The following is a 12,381-nucleotide window of genomic DNA, read 5'->3' on the forward strand; positions in this document are numbered from 1 at the left end:
TGATCATTGTATCTTCTTAATAAATACTACAATTGCCTAAATTTGTTGATTATCCATGTTGAGCAAGACATATAATTATCTTCTTGGCATTGGTTTATTATTGAGCGTTGGCTCCAGTCGAGATTCATTTGTGAAGTTAATTGTTGGTACAAGTTTGGTTATAGCTGATTTCCTTGTCGGGACGTATTTATTTCTTATTGTTGATTCCCTTGTCGGGATGTGTTTATTCTTGTTATCGATTTCTTGTCGGAATGTTGTTGTTGCTATTGTTTGGGTGAGGAAAGAGATATAAAGCACGAAGGGTGATGCAATGCACATTCATATTTATGCATATGGTGAGGAAAGAGTGATAAAGGACGAAGGGTGATGCCATGTACATTTTCATTGATATTGATGCATATGGTGAGGAAGAGAGATAAAGCACGAAGGGTGATGCCATACACATTTCTAATATTTACATGGTGAGGAAGAGAGATAAAGGACGAAGGGTGATGCCGTGCACATTTTCATTACTTGATTGCATTGGTAAGGATTGAAAGTAAAAGCACGAAAGGTGATGCAGTGCACTTATTGCCTGTTTGTTATGATTTCTTGCTGCTTTCGGTTCAAATACCTTAATTTTCTTTTTCCACAATAACTGTGATACTTTATGTTGGTATTTCCCCATAGTATGTTACCCCCCCCCCCCCCGCGTTACTTTTGAATTATTTCTATTACTGTTATTCTGCTAGATACTGTTTAACTGCAAGTTATTTGTTTGTTGTGTCCTAGCCTTGTCACTACTTCACCGAGGTAAGGTTAGACACTTACTCAGTACATGGGGTCGGTTTACTGATACTACACTTTGCACTCTTTTGTGCAGATTCTGGTACTGGAGCATACAGACCTTAGCTAGGGGTTGTTGCCTTCAGTCCATCGGAGACCCGGGGTAGTCCTGTAGGCGTCCGCATGCCTTGGCATCCCCTTCCTATCTAGTTTCTTTATGTTCTTTTCTATTTCTGTGACAGGCATGTATTTATTTTGTTCAGACCCTATTTGTAGCATTCTTAGATAGTCCGTGAGATTGTGACACCAGTTCTGGGTGGTCTATGATTATGGATTCGTATTGGTATTAGCTTAATCATCAAATTTTGTTCTTCTGCATTATTATTTCGGTTGTTTATAATATGTTGGCTCTCAATTTTAAAGAAGCTAAAAATGTAAATGGTAAATTAATCGGAATAGTTGGCTTGCCTAGCTTTCACTAGTAGGCGCCATCATGACTCCCGAAGGTGGGAAATCTGGGTCGTGACAAGTTTGTATCAGAGCTCTAGGTTGCTTAGGTCTCATAATTTATGGACAAGATTGGTAGAGTCTGAGGGATCGGTACGGAGACATCTGTGCTTATCCCCAGAGGCTACAGAGTTAGGAACAGTTTCACTTCTATTCTTCTTTGTCGTGTGACTTGGTTTCTCTATGCTAATTGAACTTCTACTATGTGCTTTCGCAGATGGTGAGAACACGTGATTCTTTATCCGCTGATCAGCAGCCCGAGCCCCCAGCGGCAGCTCCCACGAGGGGCAGAGGACGAGGACGAGGTCGTGCTAGGGGCCGAGGTAGGGGCAGAGCTCAGCCCAAAGCAGCAACACCAACGACGAAGCCTCAGGTAGAGTTTGATGATGAGATTCCAGCCCAGACAATTCCGGTGGGCCCAGCTCATGTCCTAGAGGTGTTCATTGCTACCTAGTACTCCAGGACGCTCTGTTCCGTCTAGTAGGCCTAGTGGAGAGTGTCACCCAGGCAGGCTTACTTTCTGTAGCACTAGCCGTCTCTCAGGCTGGGGGAGGAGCACAGACTCCCGCTACCCGCACTCCGGAGTAGATGGCTCCCAGCTCAGCCAGTTGGAGCGGTTCAGCCGGGTGTAGTAGCTTAGATCGGCAACAAAACAGCTATGTCTGCCGATGCTTTGTGGAGATTAGACAGGTTCACCAAGCTTTTCACTACTACTTATGGTGGTATATCATCAGAGGATCCCCAGGATTACTTAGACAGTTGTCATAAGGTTCTTCAAAACATGGAGATAGTGGAGACTAACGGGGTCGACTTTGCTGCCTTCCGTCTGTCAGGTTCCGCCAAGAAATGGTGGAGAGATTATTGTTTGGCCAGACCAGTTGGAACACCAGCTCTCACGTGGGACCAGTTCTCGTAGCTATTTCTCGAGAAGTTTCTTCCAGTCACTTAGAGAGAGGAGTACCGCAGACGGTTTAAGCGTCTCTAGTAGGGTTCTATGACTGTCACCTAGTACGAGACGAGGTTTATTGAATTGGATCGTCATGCTCTTCTGATACTCCCCACCGAGAGAGAGAGAGGGTGAGGAGGTTTATTTAGGGACTCACTCACCCTATTAGATTGCAAATGGCTAAGGAGACAGGTAGCAAGATTTCCTTCTAGGATGCGGCTAATGTGGACAGGCGGGTTGAGATGGTTTTAGCTTAGGGGAGCGGTCAGGGGTCTGATAAGAGGCCTCGTCATTCTGGTAGATTTAGTGGTGCCTCGTCTAGAGGCAGTGATTCTTTTGGTAGAGGCCATCCTCCTAGGCCATTTCAGTCAGTACTTCAGGTTTCTCACGGTGCTCTAGGTGACCGTGATTCACATATGCAGACTGCAGTATTCTGATCAGTTGCCCTACAGTGCACCACCAGCTCCTATTAGTGCACCTCCGCTCCAGAGTTTTCAGGATGGTTATCCAGGCCGTTAGGGTTAGTTTCAGGGTCAGCAGTCTCAACAGCCGAAGTCTTGCTACACTTGCGATAATACGAGGCACATTGCTAGGTTTTCCCTCGAGCCTCGAGATGTTCTTAGCACTAGGGTTCTCGTGTTATGGTTCCAGCACCGGATGTTCCACCGCCTAATCAGCCAGCTAGAGTAGGGGTAAATGTGTTAGAGGTGGAGGTTGGGCCGCTAGAGGAGGAGGCCAGCCAGTAGGAGGCCATCTTAGGGATGTAGTTCAGAGTGGTAGGGCTCAGCCTCGATGTTATGCTATGCCAGGCAGACCTGAGGCTGAGGCCTCTGATGCAGTTATCACAAGTACGGTTTCAGTACGTAGTAGAGATGCCTCAGTTCTATTTGATCTAATGTCCACATATTCTTATGTATCATCTTATTTTGCCCCTTATCTGGTTGTGCCTCGTGATTCTTTGAGTGCTCTTGTATATGTGTCTAGACCGGTGGGTGATTCTATTGTGGTAGATCGTGTTTATCGTGTTTGCATGGTCGTTTTTGGGGGTCTTGAGACCCATGTAGATCTCCTACTTCTCGATATGGTGGATTTCGATGTCATTTTGGGGATGGATTGATTATCCCTTATCATGCTATATTGGATTGTCATGCCAAGACCGTGACCTTAGCACTATCGAAGTTTCCTTATTTGGAGTGGAGAGGGACTCCTGGTCATTCTATCAGCAGGGTTATCTCATATATGAAGGCTCGACGTATGGTTGATAAAGGATGTTTGGCCTATTTGGCGTATGTTTGTGATTCTAGTGCTGAGGTTCCTTCTATGGATCCTGTGCCCGTTGTTCGTGAGTTTCCAGAGATATTCCCTTTAGACCTGCCGGGGATGCCACCCGATACGGACATTGACTTTTTCTTTGATTTGGCTCCGGGCACTCGATCCATTTCTATTCTGCCATATTGTATGGCTCCACCGGAGTTGAAAGAATTAAAAGAACAGTTGCAGGACTTGCTGGATAAAGGCTTTATTAGACCGAGTGTCTCTCCTTGGGGTGCACCGGTGTTGTTTGTTAAGAAGAAGGATGAGTCAATGAGGATGTGCATAGATTATCGGTAGTTGAACAAAGTCACCATCAAGAACAAGTATCCATTGCCAAAGATTGATGATTTGTTTGATCAGCTTCAGGGTGCCAAGGTATTTTCGAAGATTGATTTGAGATCTGGCTACCAACAGTTGAGGATTAGGGCATCCGATGTCCCTAAGATAGCTTTTTGCACTCGGTACGGGCATTATGAGTTCTTAGTGATGTCATTCGGGTTGACAAATGCCCCAGCAACTTTCATGGATATGATGAACGGAGTGTTCAAGCCTTATTTGGATTCCTTCATGATTGTCTTCATTGATGATATTTTGATTTGTTCCAGCAGTCGGGAGGAGCACGAGCAGCATCTTCGATGCTAAGTTGTATGCTAAGTTTTCGAAGTGTGAGTTTTGGTTGAGTTCGGTTGCATTCTTGGGTCATGTTGTATCAGCAGAGGGTATTCAGGTGGATCCTAAGAAGATTGCGGTAGTCAAGGACTGGCCTAGACCTACATCTGCCATAGAGATCCGGAGTTTCTTGGGTTTGGCGGGTTATTACCGTCGGTTTGTGGAGGTGTTTTCATCTATTGCAGCCCCAATGACCAGGTTGACCCAGAAGGGTGCTCAGTTCAGGTGGTTGGACGAGTGTGAGGCGAGCTTTCAGAAGCTTAAGATAGCTTTGACTACGGCGCCAGTGTTGATATTGCCCATAGGTTCAGGGTCATATACAGTGTATTGTGATGCATCGCGTATTGGACTTGGTGCGGTGTTGATGCAGAATGGCAAGGTTATTGCATATGCTTCGCGACAATTGAAGATCTATGAGAAGAATTATCCAGTTCATGATTTGGAGCTAGCTGCCATTGTTCACGCGCTGAATATTTGGAGGCATTATTTATATGGCGTGTCATATGAGGTGTTCATAGATCACAAGAGTTTGCAATACTTGTTCAAGCAGAAGGAGCTAAATTTGAGGCAGAGGAGGTGGTTGGAGTTGTTGAAAGACTATGCTATCACCATCTTGTGTCATCCGGGAAAGGCCAATGTAGTGGCCGATGCTTTGAGTAGGAAGTCAACCAGTATGGGCAACCTTGCATATATTCCAGTCGGTGAGAGGCCGCTTGCTTTGGATGTTAGGCTTTAGCCAATCAGTTTGTGAGGTTGGATGTTTCTGAGCCCAGCCGTGTTCTAGCTTGCACAGTCGCTCATTCTTCATTATTTGAGAGTATCCGAGATCGATAGTATGATGATCCTCATTTTCTTGTCCTTAGAGATACAGTGCGGCACGGAGGTGCCAAGCAGGTTACAGTTGGAGATGATGGAGTTTTGAGGATACAAGGTCGTATTTGTGTGCCTATTGTGGATGAGCTTCGTGATTTGATTCTAGAGGAGGCCCATAGTTCCCGGTATTCTATTCATCCGGGCGCCGCTAAGATGTATCAGGATTTGCGGCAGCATTATTGGTGGAGGAGGATGAAGAAGGATATTGTTGTGTATGTAGCTCGGTGTTTGAATTGTTAGCAGGTAAAGTACGAGCATCAGAGACCTGGTGGTTTGTTTCAGAAGATTGAGATTCCTGAGTGGAAGTAGGAGCGGATCACTATGGACTTCGTTGTTGGACTCCCACAAACTGAGAGGAAGTTCGATGCAGTATGGGTTATTGTTGACAGGCTGACCAAGTCTGCGCATTTCATTCCTGTGGCAGTTTCCTATTCCTCGGAGCGGTTGGCTGAGATCTATATCTGAGAGATTGTTCGTCTTCATGGCGTGCACGTGTCTATCATTTCTGATCGGGGTACGCAATTTACCTTGCATTTCTGGAGGGCAATACAGTGTGAGTTGGGTACGTGGGTTGAGTTGAGCACAACATTTCATCCTCAGACGGACGGGCAGTCCAAGCGTACTATTCAGATTTTGGAGGATATGCTCCGAGCATGTGTTATTGACATTGGAGGTTCTTGGGATCAGTTATTGCCATTAACAGAGTTTGCCTACAATAATAGCTACTAGTCGAGCATTCAGATGGCTCCCTATAAGACATTATATGGTAGGCGGTGTCAGTCTTCAGTTGGGTGGTTCGAGCTGGGAGAGGCTCGGTTGTTGGGTACAGATTTAGTTAAGGATGCCTTGGATAAGGTGAAGATCATTCAGGATAGGCTTCGTACCGCTCAGTCCAGGAAGAAGAGTTATGCCGACCGCAAGGTTTGTGATGTGACATTCATGGTCGGAGAGAGAGTGTTGCTCCGGGTGTCGCCCTTGAAGAGCGTGAGGAGGTTTGGGAAGAAGGGCAAGCTAAGCCCTAGGCTCATTGGTCCTTTTGAGATTATTGATTGAGTGGGAGAGGTGGCTTACATACTTGTGTTGCCGCCGAGTTTATCAGTTGTGCACCCAGTGTTTCATGTGTCCATGATTCGGAAGTATCATAGCGATCCATCCCACGTATTAGACTTCAGCACTGTCCAGTTGGACAAGGACTTGACCTATGAGGAGGAGCTGGTAGCTATTCTAGACCGGCCGGTTCGTCAGTTGAGATCGAAGAAGTTCCCTTCACTTCGTGTTCAGTGGAGAGGTCAGCCTGCCGAGGCAGCTACCTAGGAGTCCAAGTCTAATATGCGGAGCCGATATCCCCATCTTTTCCCCGACTCAGGTACTTCTTTTCTATGTCCATTCGAGAACGAACAGTTATTTTAGAGGTGGAGGATGTGATGACCCAAAAGGTCATCACTTGATATACAAGTCAATTCTGTATTTCGAGGTCTAGAAAAACCTTCTTTTATCTCACTTCGATTTGCGTGCGTGATCCGGGTGTATATCCGGAATGCTTTTATGTGAAAATTTGATAAAAATGCTAATTTTACCTTTAAAATTGAATTTAAGTTGACTTCAGTCAATATTTTGGGTAAACGGATCCGGTCTCTTGATTTGATGCCCCCGAGGGTTCGTAGAAAAATATGGGACTTGGGCATATGTCCGGAATTGAATTCCGAGGCCCCAAGCTCGAGAAATGAATTTTTGAAGAAAATTGTTTAACTGAAATTATAAGAGTTTTTGAAAATTTAAGGATGTTTGAATTTGATGGTATCGGGCCCGTATTTTGGTTTCGGAGGCCGGTACATGTCTTATATGGTATTTAAGTTATGCCTGTAAAATTTGGTTAAAAACGGAATTCATATGACGTGAATCGGACCCTCGGTTGTGAAATTTGGAACTTAAGAGTTCTTGAGATTTTTCTTAGATTTTGATGCTAAATTCATTGTTAAAGATGTTATTTTGGCGATTTTATAGCATGAGTAAGTCCGTGTGATGCGTTTAGATTAGTAAGCATGTTTGGTTTGGAGCCCCGAGGGCTCGGGTAAGTTTCGGATGAAGTTCGAGATATTTTGAAACTTAGACATTCTGCTGTCATAGCTGTTGCAGGTGCTCAGGTAATTTCTTCTTCGCGTTCGCGAAGGAAATCTCGCGAACGCGAAGAGCAAAGTGGGACTGAAGGAAAATTCCTTCTATGCGAACGCGAGACACAGGTCGCGAACGCGAAGCCTTGGGGGTGTTACGCTTCGCGAACGCGGACCTGTTTGGCAGGGAACTGGGGGAAGGGAAAATGCTCTACGTGAACACGACAATTAGATCGCTAACGCGAAGGTCAGGGGGGTAAACCTTTGCGAATGCGTACACGTACTCGCGAACGCAAAGGCTCTTCTAGTCAAAGCATTGCCAACGCGACAAACCCATCGCAAACGCGAAGAAGGTCTGTCCAGCGATTTAAAACAGAACCAGAATGTAAATTTAACCATATTTTCGTATCTTCTTCCCTAAAATCAGTCCCTAGGCGATTTTTGAAGAGCAAATTCAACACCAAATCATAGGTATGCGTTCCTAAACCCATCTCCTTCATTTTCCATCAACACCCATTGGATTTCTAGGCTTAAATATTGTTCTTCCGTGGTAGAAATTGGGAATTTGGGTAGAGTTAGGGCTTTTTGAATAATTAGAATTTAGACCTCATTTTTGGGTCGGGTTTCAAAATTAATTGCATATTCGGGCTCGTAGGTAAATGGGTAATCGAATTTTGGTCCGAACCTCGAGTTTTGACCAGGTGGGCCCGGGGTCGATTTTTGACTTTTTGGGAAAAATGATAGAATACCTATAATTAAGCATTGAGTATGAATTATTTAGCATTTATTGATGTTGTTGAATTAATTTGGGCTAGATACAAGTAAATTGGAGGCGAATTCTAAAGGAAAAGCGGTGTTTGAGGCTTGAGTTGGCCGTGTAAGTTCGAGGTAAGTGTTTGGTCTAACCTTAGCTTGAGGGAATAGGTATTGTGCTTTATTTGCTATGTGCTAGTGTAGTGTACGACGTATAGGTGTGGTGACGAGTATCTATACGTTGGTGTCAAGCATGCCCGTGAGTCTTAAATTGTGATCGCTGTGTCTTCTTAATAAGTACTACAATTGCCTAAATTTGTTGATTATCCATGTTGAGCAAGACGTATGATTATCTTCTTGGTATTGGTTTATTATTGAGCATTGGCTCCAGTCGAGATTCATTTGTGAAGTTAGTTGTTGGTACAAGTTTGGTTATAGCTGATTCCATTGCCGGAACGTATTTATTTCTTACAGTTGATTCCCTTGCCGGGATGTGTTTATTCTTGTTGTTGATTCCCTTGCCGGAATATTGTTGTTGCTATTGTTTGGGTGAGGAAAGAGAGATAAAGCACGAAGGGTGATGCCGTGCACATTCATATCTATGCATATGGTGAGGAAAGAGTGATAAAGCACGAAGGGTGATGTTGTGTACATTTTTATTGATATTGATGCATATGGTGAGAAGAGAGATAAAGCACAAATGGTGATGCCGTGCACATTTCTAATATTTACATGGTGAGGAAGAGAGATAAAACACGAAGGGTGATGCCGTGTACATTTTCATTACTTGATTGCATTGGTGGGGATTGAGAGTAAAAGCACGAAGGGTGATGCCGTGCACTTATTGCCCGTTTTTGTTATGATTTCTTGCTGCTTTCGGTTCAAATACCTTAATTTTCTTATTCCACTATTACTGTGATACTTTATGTTGGTATTTGCCCTATAGCATGTTACCCCTCCCCCGTTACTTTTGAATTATTTCTATTACTGTTATTCTGCTAGATACCGTTTAACTACAGGTTATTTGTTTATTGTGTCCTAGCCTCGTCACTACTTCGCCGAGGTTAGGCTCGACACTTACTCAATACATGGGGTCGGTTGTACTGATACTACACTCTATACTCTTTTGTACAGATCCCGGTACTGGAGCATACGGACCTTAGCTAGGGGTTGCTGCCTTCAGTCCATCGGAGACCCCGAGGTAGTCTTGTAGGCGTCCGCAGGCCTTGGCGTCCCCTTCTTATCTAGTTTCTTATTGTTCTTTTCTATTTCCGAGACAGACATGTATTTATTTTGTTTAGACCCTATTTGTAGCATTCTTAAATAGTCCGTGAGATTGTGACACCAGTTCTGGATGGTTTATGATTATGGATTCGTATTGGTATTAGCTTAATCGTTAAATTTCATTCTTCCGCATTATTATTTCCACTATTTATAATATGTTAGCTCTTAATTGTTAAGAAGTTAAAAATAAAAATGGTAAATTAATCGGAATAGTTGGCTTGCCTAGCTTTTACTAGTAGGCGCCATCACGAATCCCGAAGGTGAAAAATCCGGGTCGTAACATGTTAATACCATATCGTATCTCGTCAATCAATACTATGTCATTTGCAAACAGCATATACCAATGCACCTCTCCTTGAGTGTATCGCGTCAATTCATCCATCACCAAGGCGCATAAGAACGGGCTAAGAGTTGATTTCTGGTGTAATCTCATCATGAATAGAAAGTGATCCGAATCTCCTCCCACAATCCTAACCTGGGTCGTGGCATCGTACACGTCCTTAATCACCCTAGTATATGCTACAAGTACATCTCTAACTTCCAAACATCTCCATAGGACCTCTTTTGGGACTTTATCGTATACTTTTTCTAATTCAATGATGGTGATAATAACAATAACAATAACAATAACAATAATAATAATAATAATAATAATAATAATAATAATAATAATAATAATAATAATAATAATAATAATTTTTTCTCTTTTCTTCCCCTTCAAAACGCCAAATATTTGAAACAAAATATGTTTGATTGTCAAAACGACTAGTACATCGGAGTCAAGGGAGTAATGTTGAGCTAAGCCAGCCCAAAAAATGCTAGCTCTTAACATGTGAAATTGTATGCTTTGAATCAAACCTCCACGTTTTTCCCCCAAATGATAACCATACCATTTAGATGTCCCTACAACATATGTATAGCTTCTTTTTATTATTAATTTTTACGCGAGACTTTGTTTACATATGTAATAGAGATTATTTAAATATTTTTACATATGTATATATGGTCTTATGTAGTGTAATCAACCCCTGTTTATCCACTCATCATAACAGGATTGCCCATTTCAATACTACTTAGCAGGCTGAAAAAAAAACATCATCTAACCTAAAAAATGTATCTGTTTCTTATGTGTATTGGTGCTCAATATAAGTTTTCATACAAGACAAGCAAATTGAGTTAATATACAAAAGGAGGGAATGCAATCACAATGGACATTTCAAGTACTACTAGATACATTTCTCGGACAAACAAGAGGAAAATGCAAAAAAAAAAAAAAAAAAAAAATAACATAAATCTAAATTGACAAAATTTGCAGAGTAATTCTGAATATGTAAAAAATGGATCAATATTGATGAAATGATCAGAAAATGTCTAGAATTTCCAATATGAAATTGTTGCAAAGTGGACAATTACCTCCTTCAACCCAAAGTTCCCTTGAACATAACCTGCAAAATGAGTGTCCACAAGGTACAAATGCTGCACCCTTATGTCTAACCATGCAAACACAACAACTATTATTTTCTCCTCCTCCGACATCACCACCACCACCGTCATCCTCATCCTCGTCCTCGTCCTCTCCCATCATATACGACGATCCCTCAGACTCTGCTAATAACGCCATCAACGACATTCTCACTGGCTCCTCTCCTTCTTTCGACGTTTCCTCCCCTTCTTCCGTACTCTCTTCCTCATTTTCGTCCTCATACTCGTCCTCATTTTCAACATCGTTATCCATGCCTGATCTTATCATTGACATTGACGGGTCAAACCTTGCACTCGGGCTACCTCTTTGAGCTCGACTTGAATTTCGATTCAATGTTCTACTCCTTGTGCCTGGATCCATCCCTCTTCTTGATCCAGATAATGGCGATTGGCCGAATTCGTTTACTATGTCATCCGGGTACGTGGCATCCTTGGATGAAGGAAAACGAGTAGAAAGCCTACGAGACATTGTCCGATTGTTACCTTGTTGAATCGAAATGTCAGAAGCAGGAACAGGTGTTGTGGTAATCGAATCCATTTTAGCTTTTCGTCTTTTAATTCCCTGAAGTATTTGCAAGTGGTCTTAAATTTGTAGAATATTCTTTGTTATTGCTACACCTTTTCTCTTGTCACTCAACACGATGCCTAAAAAGGGCTTGTGTAGAATTATTGTTGTTGTTGTCGTCGATGATGTTTTCCTGAACTCTGAAAAATCTCGAAGATTGGGAGAATTGACTAAATCGTCACTAATATTTTGGCCGCCATCAACACTTCTCGTCCACAATCAGGAACCATTGAGAAATTTCCTACAAAATGCAAATGGGATGAGATTTTTGCATAGAATTCAAAAGCTTGATATAAAAATTAAAAACATTGCAAATTTTTCTTGGGCAGGGGCGGATCTAGTGCAAGAGCCTTGAACGTGTACGCGCTTCCTACCTTCGATTTGATCAAATATATATAAAATTGAATACTTTGAAGAATCAGATTTAATTCAATTCATGATGAGATTTGAAATTTTGGGAACTAAAACAAAGTATTTTTAGAGATGAAAAATCTTAAGAGAACTCAGACTAAAAATACAAGGGAAAAAAATGAAAAAAGGGAAAAGCAAGAATTGTGCATCAAAAAGCTACATATGATATATAAAATAAGGGATATTTTTGCGCAGAAAAATAACATCCGAGATTTGTAAACAGACTTGACAATTTATTTACAAAAGGATTAGAAAGGTGTAAGAAAGCATACATGGGAAGGAATCAAATTTGTGAATCAATGAATCAAACAAAGCTAAATCAATGAAGAAAAAGGTATTAAAGGGTAAAATACACACAATTTACAAAGAGAGAGAGAAGAGGAGGAAACTGGAACAAAAGGTTCGTTCCCCGCCACTCTCTCTCACTCACTCCCGGCCATAAAACGGGTGAAAATCATATTTTCTTTTAATTTATAAAAATAAACTTTCTCCGCCTTTTAGTTATTATAAGTATTTTTTGACTTATCTATCTATTGATTGATATTTCATAAAAGTAATTATTATTATTTTGCCAACTTCATTAGATTTGTAATTTTTTAGTATTATGATTTCTTCTTCTTTTTCATATGTATTATATCACTATGACTTTATATATCAAATTGAATGTCATTTACAATAAAAAAAGTAACAAATAGTAACCA

At 41.8% G+C, this 12,381-nt stretch overlaps 2 protein-coding genes across 3 annotated transcripts; one reads left to right on the forward strand and one right to left on the reverse strand.

Annotated features, from left to right (window-relative positions):
* The first annotated feature begins 5,815 nt into the window (after window positions 1-5,815).
* On the forward strand, window positions 5,816-6,127 carry LOC138886238 (uncharacterized). The gene has a single exon (XM_070167300.1). It carries the CDS (start codon window positions 5,816-5,818, stop codon window positions 6,125-6,127), a length of 312 nt encoding a protein of 103 aa, XP_070023401.1.
* A 4,289-nt stretch (window positions 6,128-10,416) lies between these two features.
* On the reverse strand, window positions 10,417-12,098 carry LOC104218093 (uncharacterized). 2 transcript variants are annotated; one of them, XM_009768495.2, is made up of 2 exons: window positions 12,038-12,098; window positions 10,417-11,510 (listed from the first exon to the last, which is right to left on the reverse strand). In XM_009768495.2, the coding sequence occupies exon 2, from the start codon at window positions 11,240-11,242 to the stop codon at window positions 10,583-10,585; it is 660 nt and encodes a 219-aa protein (XP_009766797.1). In that variant the 5' UTR covers window positions 11,243-11,510; window positions 12,038-12,098; the 3' UTR covers window positions 10,417-10,582. The 2 variants fall into 2 exon arrangements, with proteins under 2 accessions (XP_009766797.1, XP_009766796.1); XM_009768494.2 differs by having other exon boundaries at window positions 11,953-12,088.
* Between the last annotated feature and the right edge of the window lie 283 nt (window positions 12,099-12,381).

Source organism: Nicotiana sylvestris, chromosome 2 (genome assembly GCF_000393655.2).
Source record: "Nicotiana sylvestris chromosome 2, ASM39365v2, whole genome shotgun sequence".
Taxonomy (NCBI): domain Eukaryota; kingdom Viridiplantae; phylum Streptophyta; class Magnoliopsida; order Solanales; family Solanaceae; genus Nicotiana; species Nicotiana sylvestris.

What these genes read in the sequence shown, in the direction of transcription:
- LOC104218093 (XM_009768495.2), bottom strand. Translation starts at nt 11,242, where the DNA reads ATGGATTCGATTACCACAACACCTGTTCCTGCTTCTGACATTTCGATT.
- LOC138886238 (XM_070167300.1), top strand. Translation starts at nt 5,816, where the DNA reads ATGGCTCCCTATAAGACATTATATGGTAGGCGGTGTCAGTCTTCAGTT.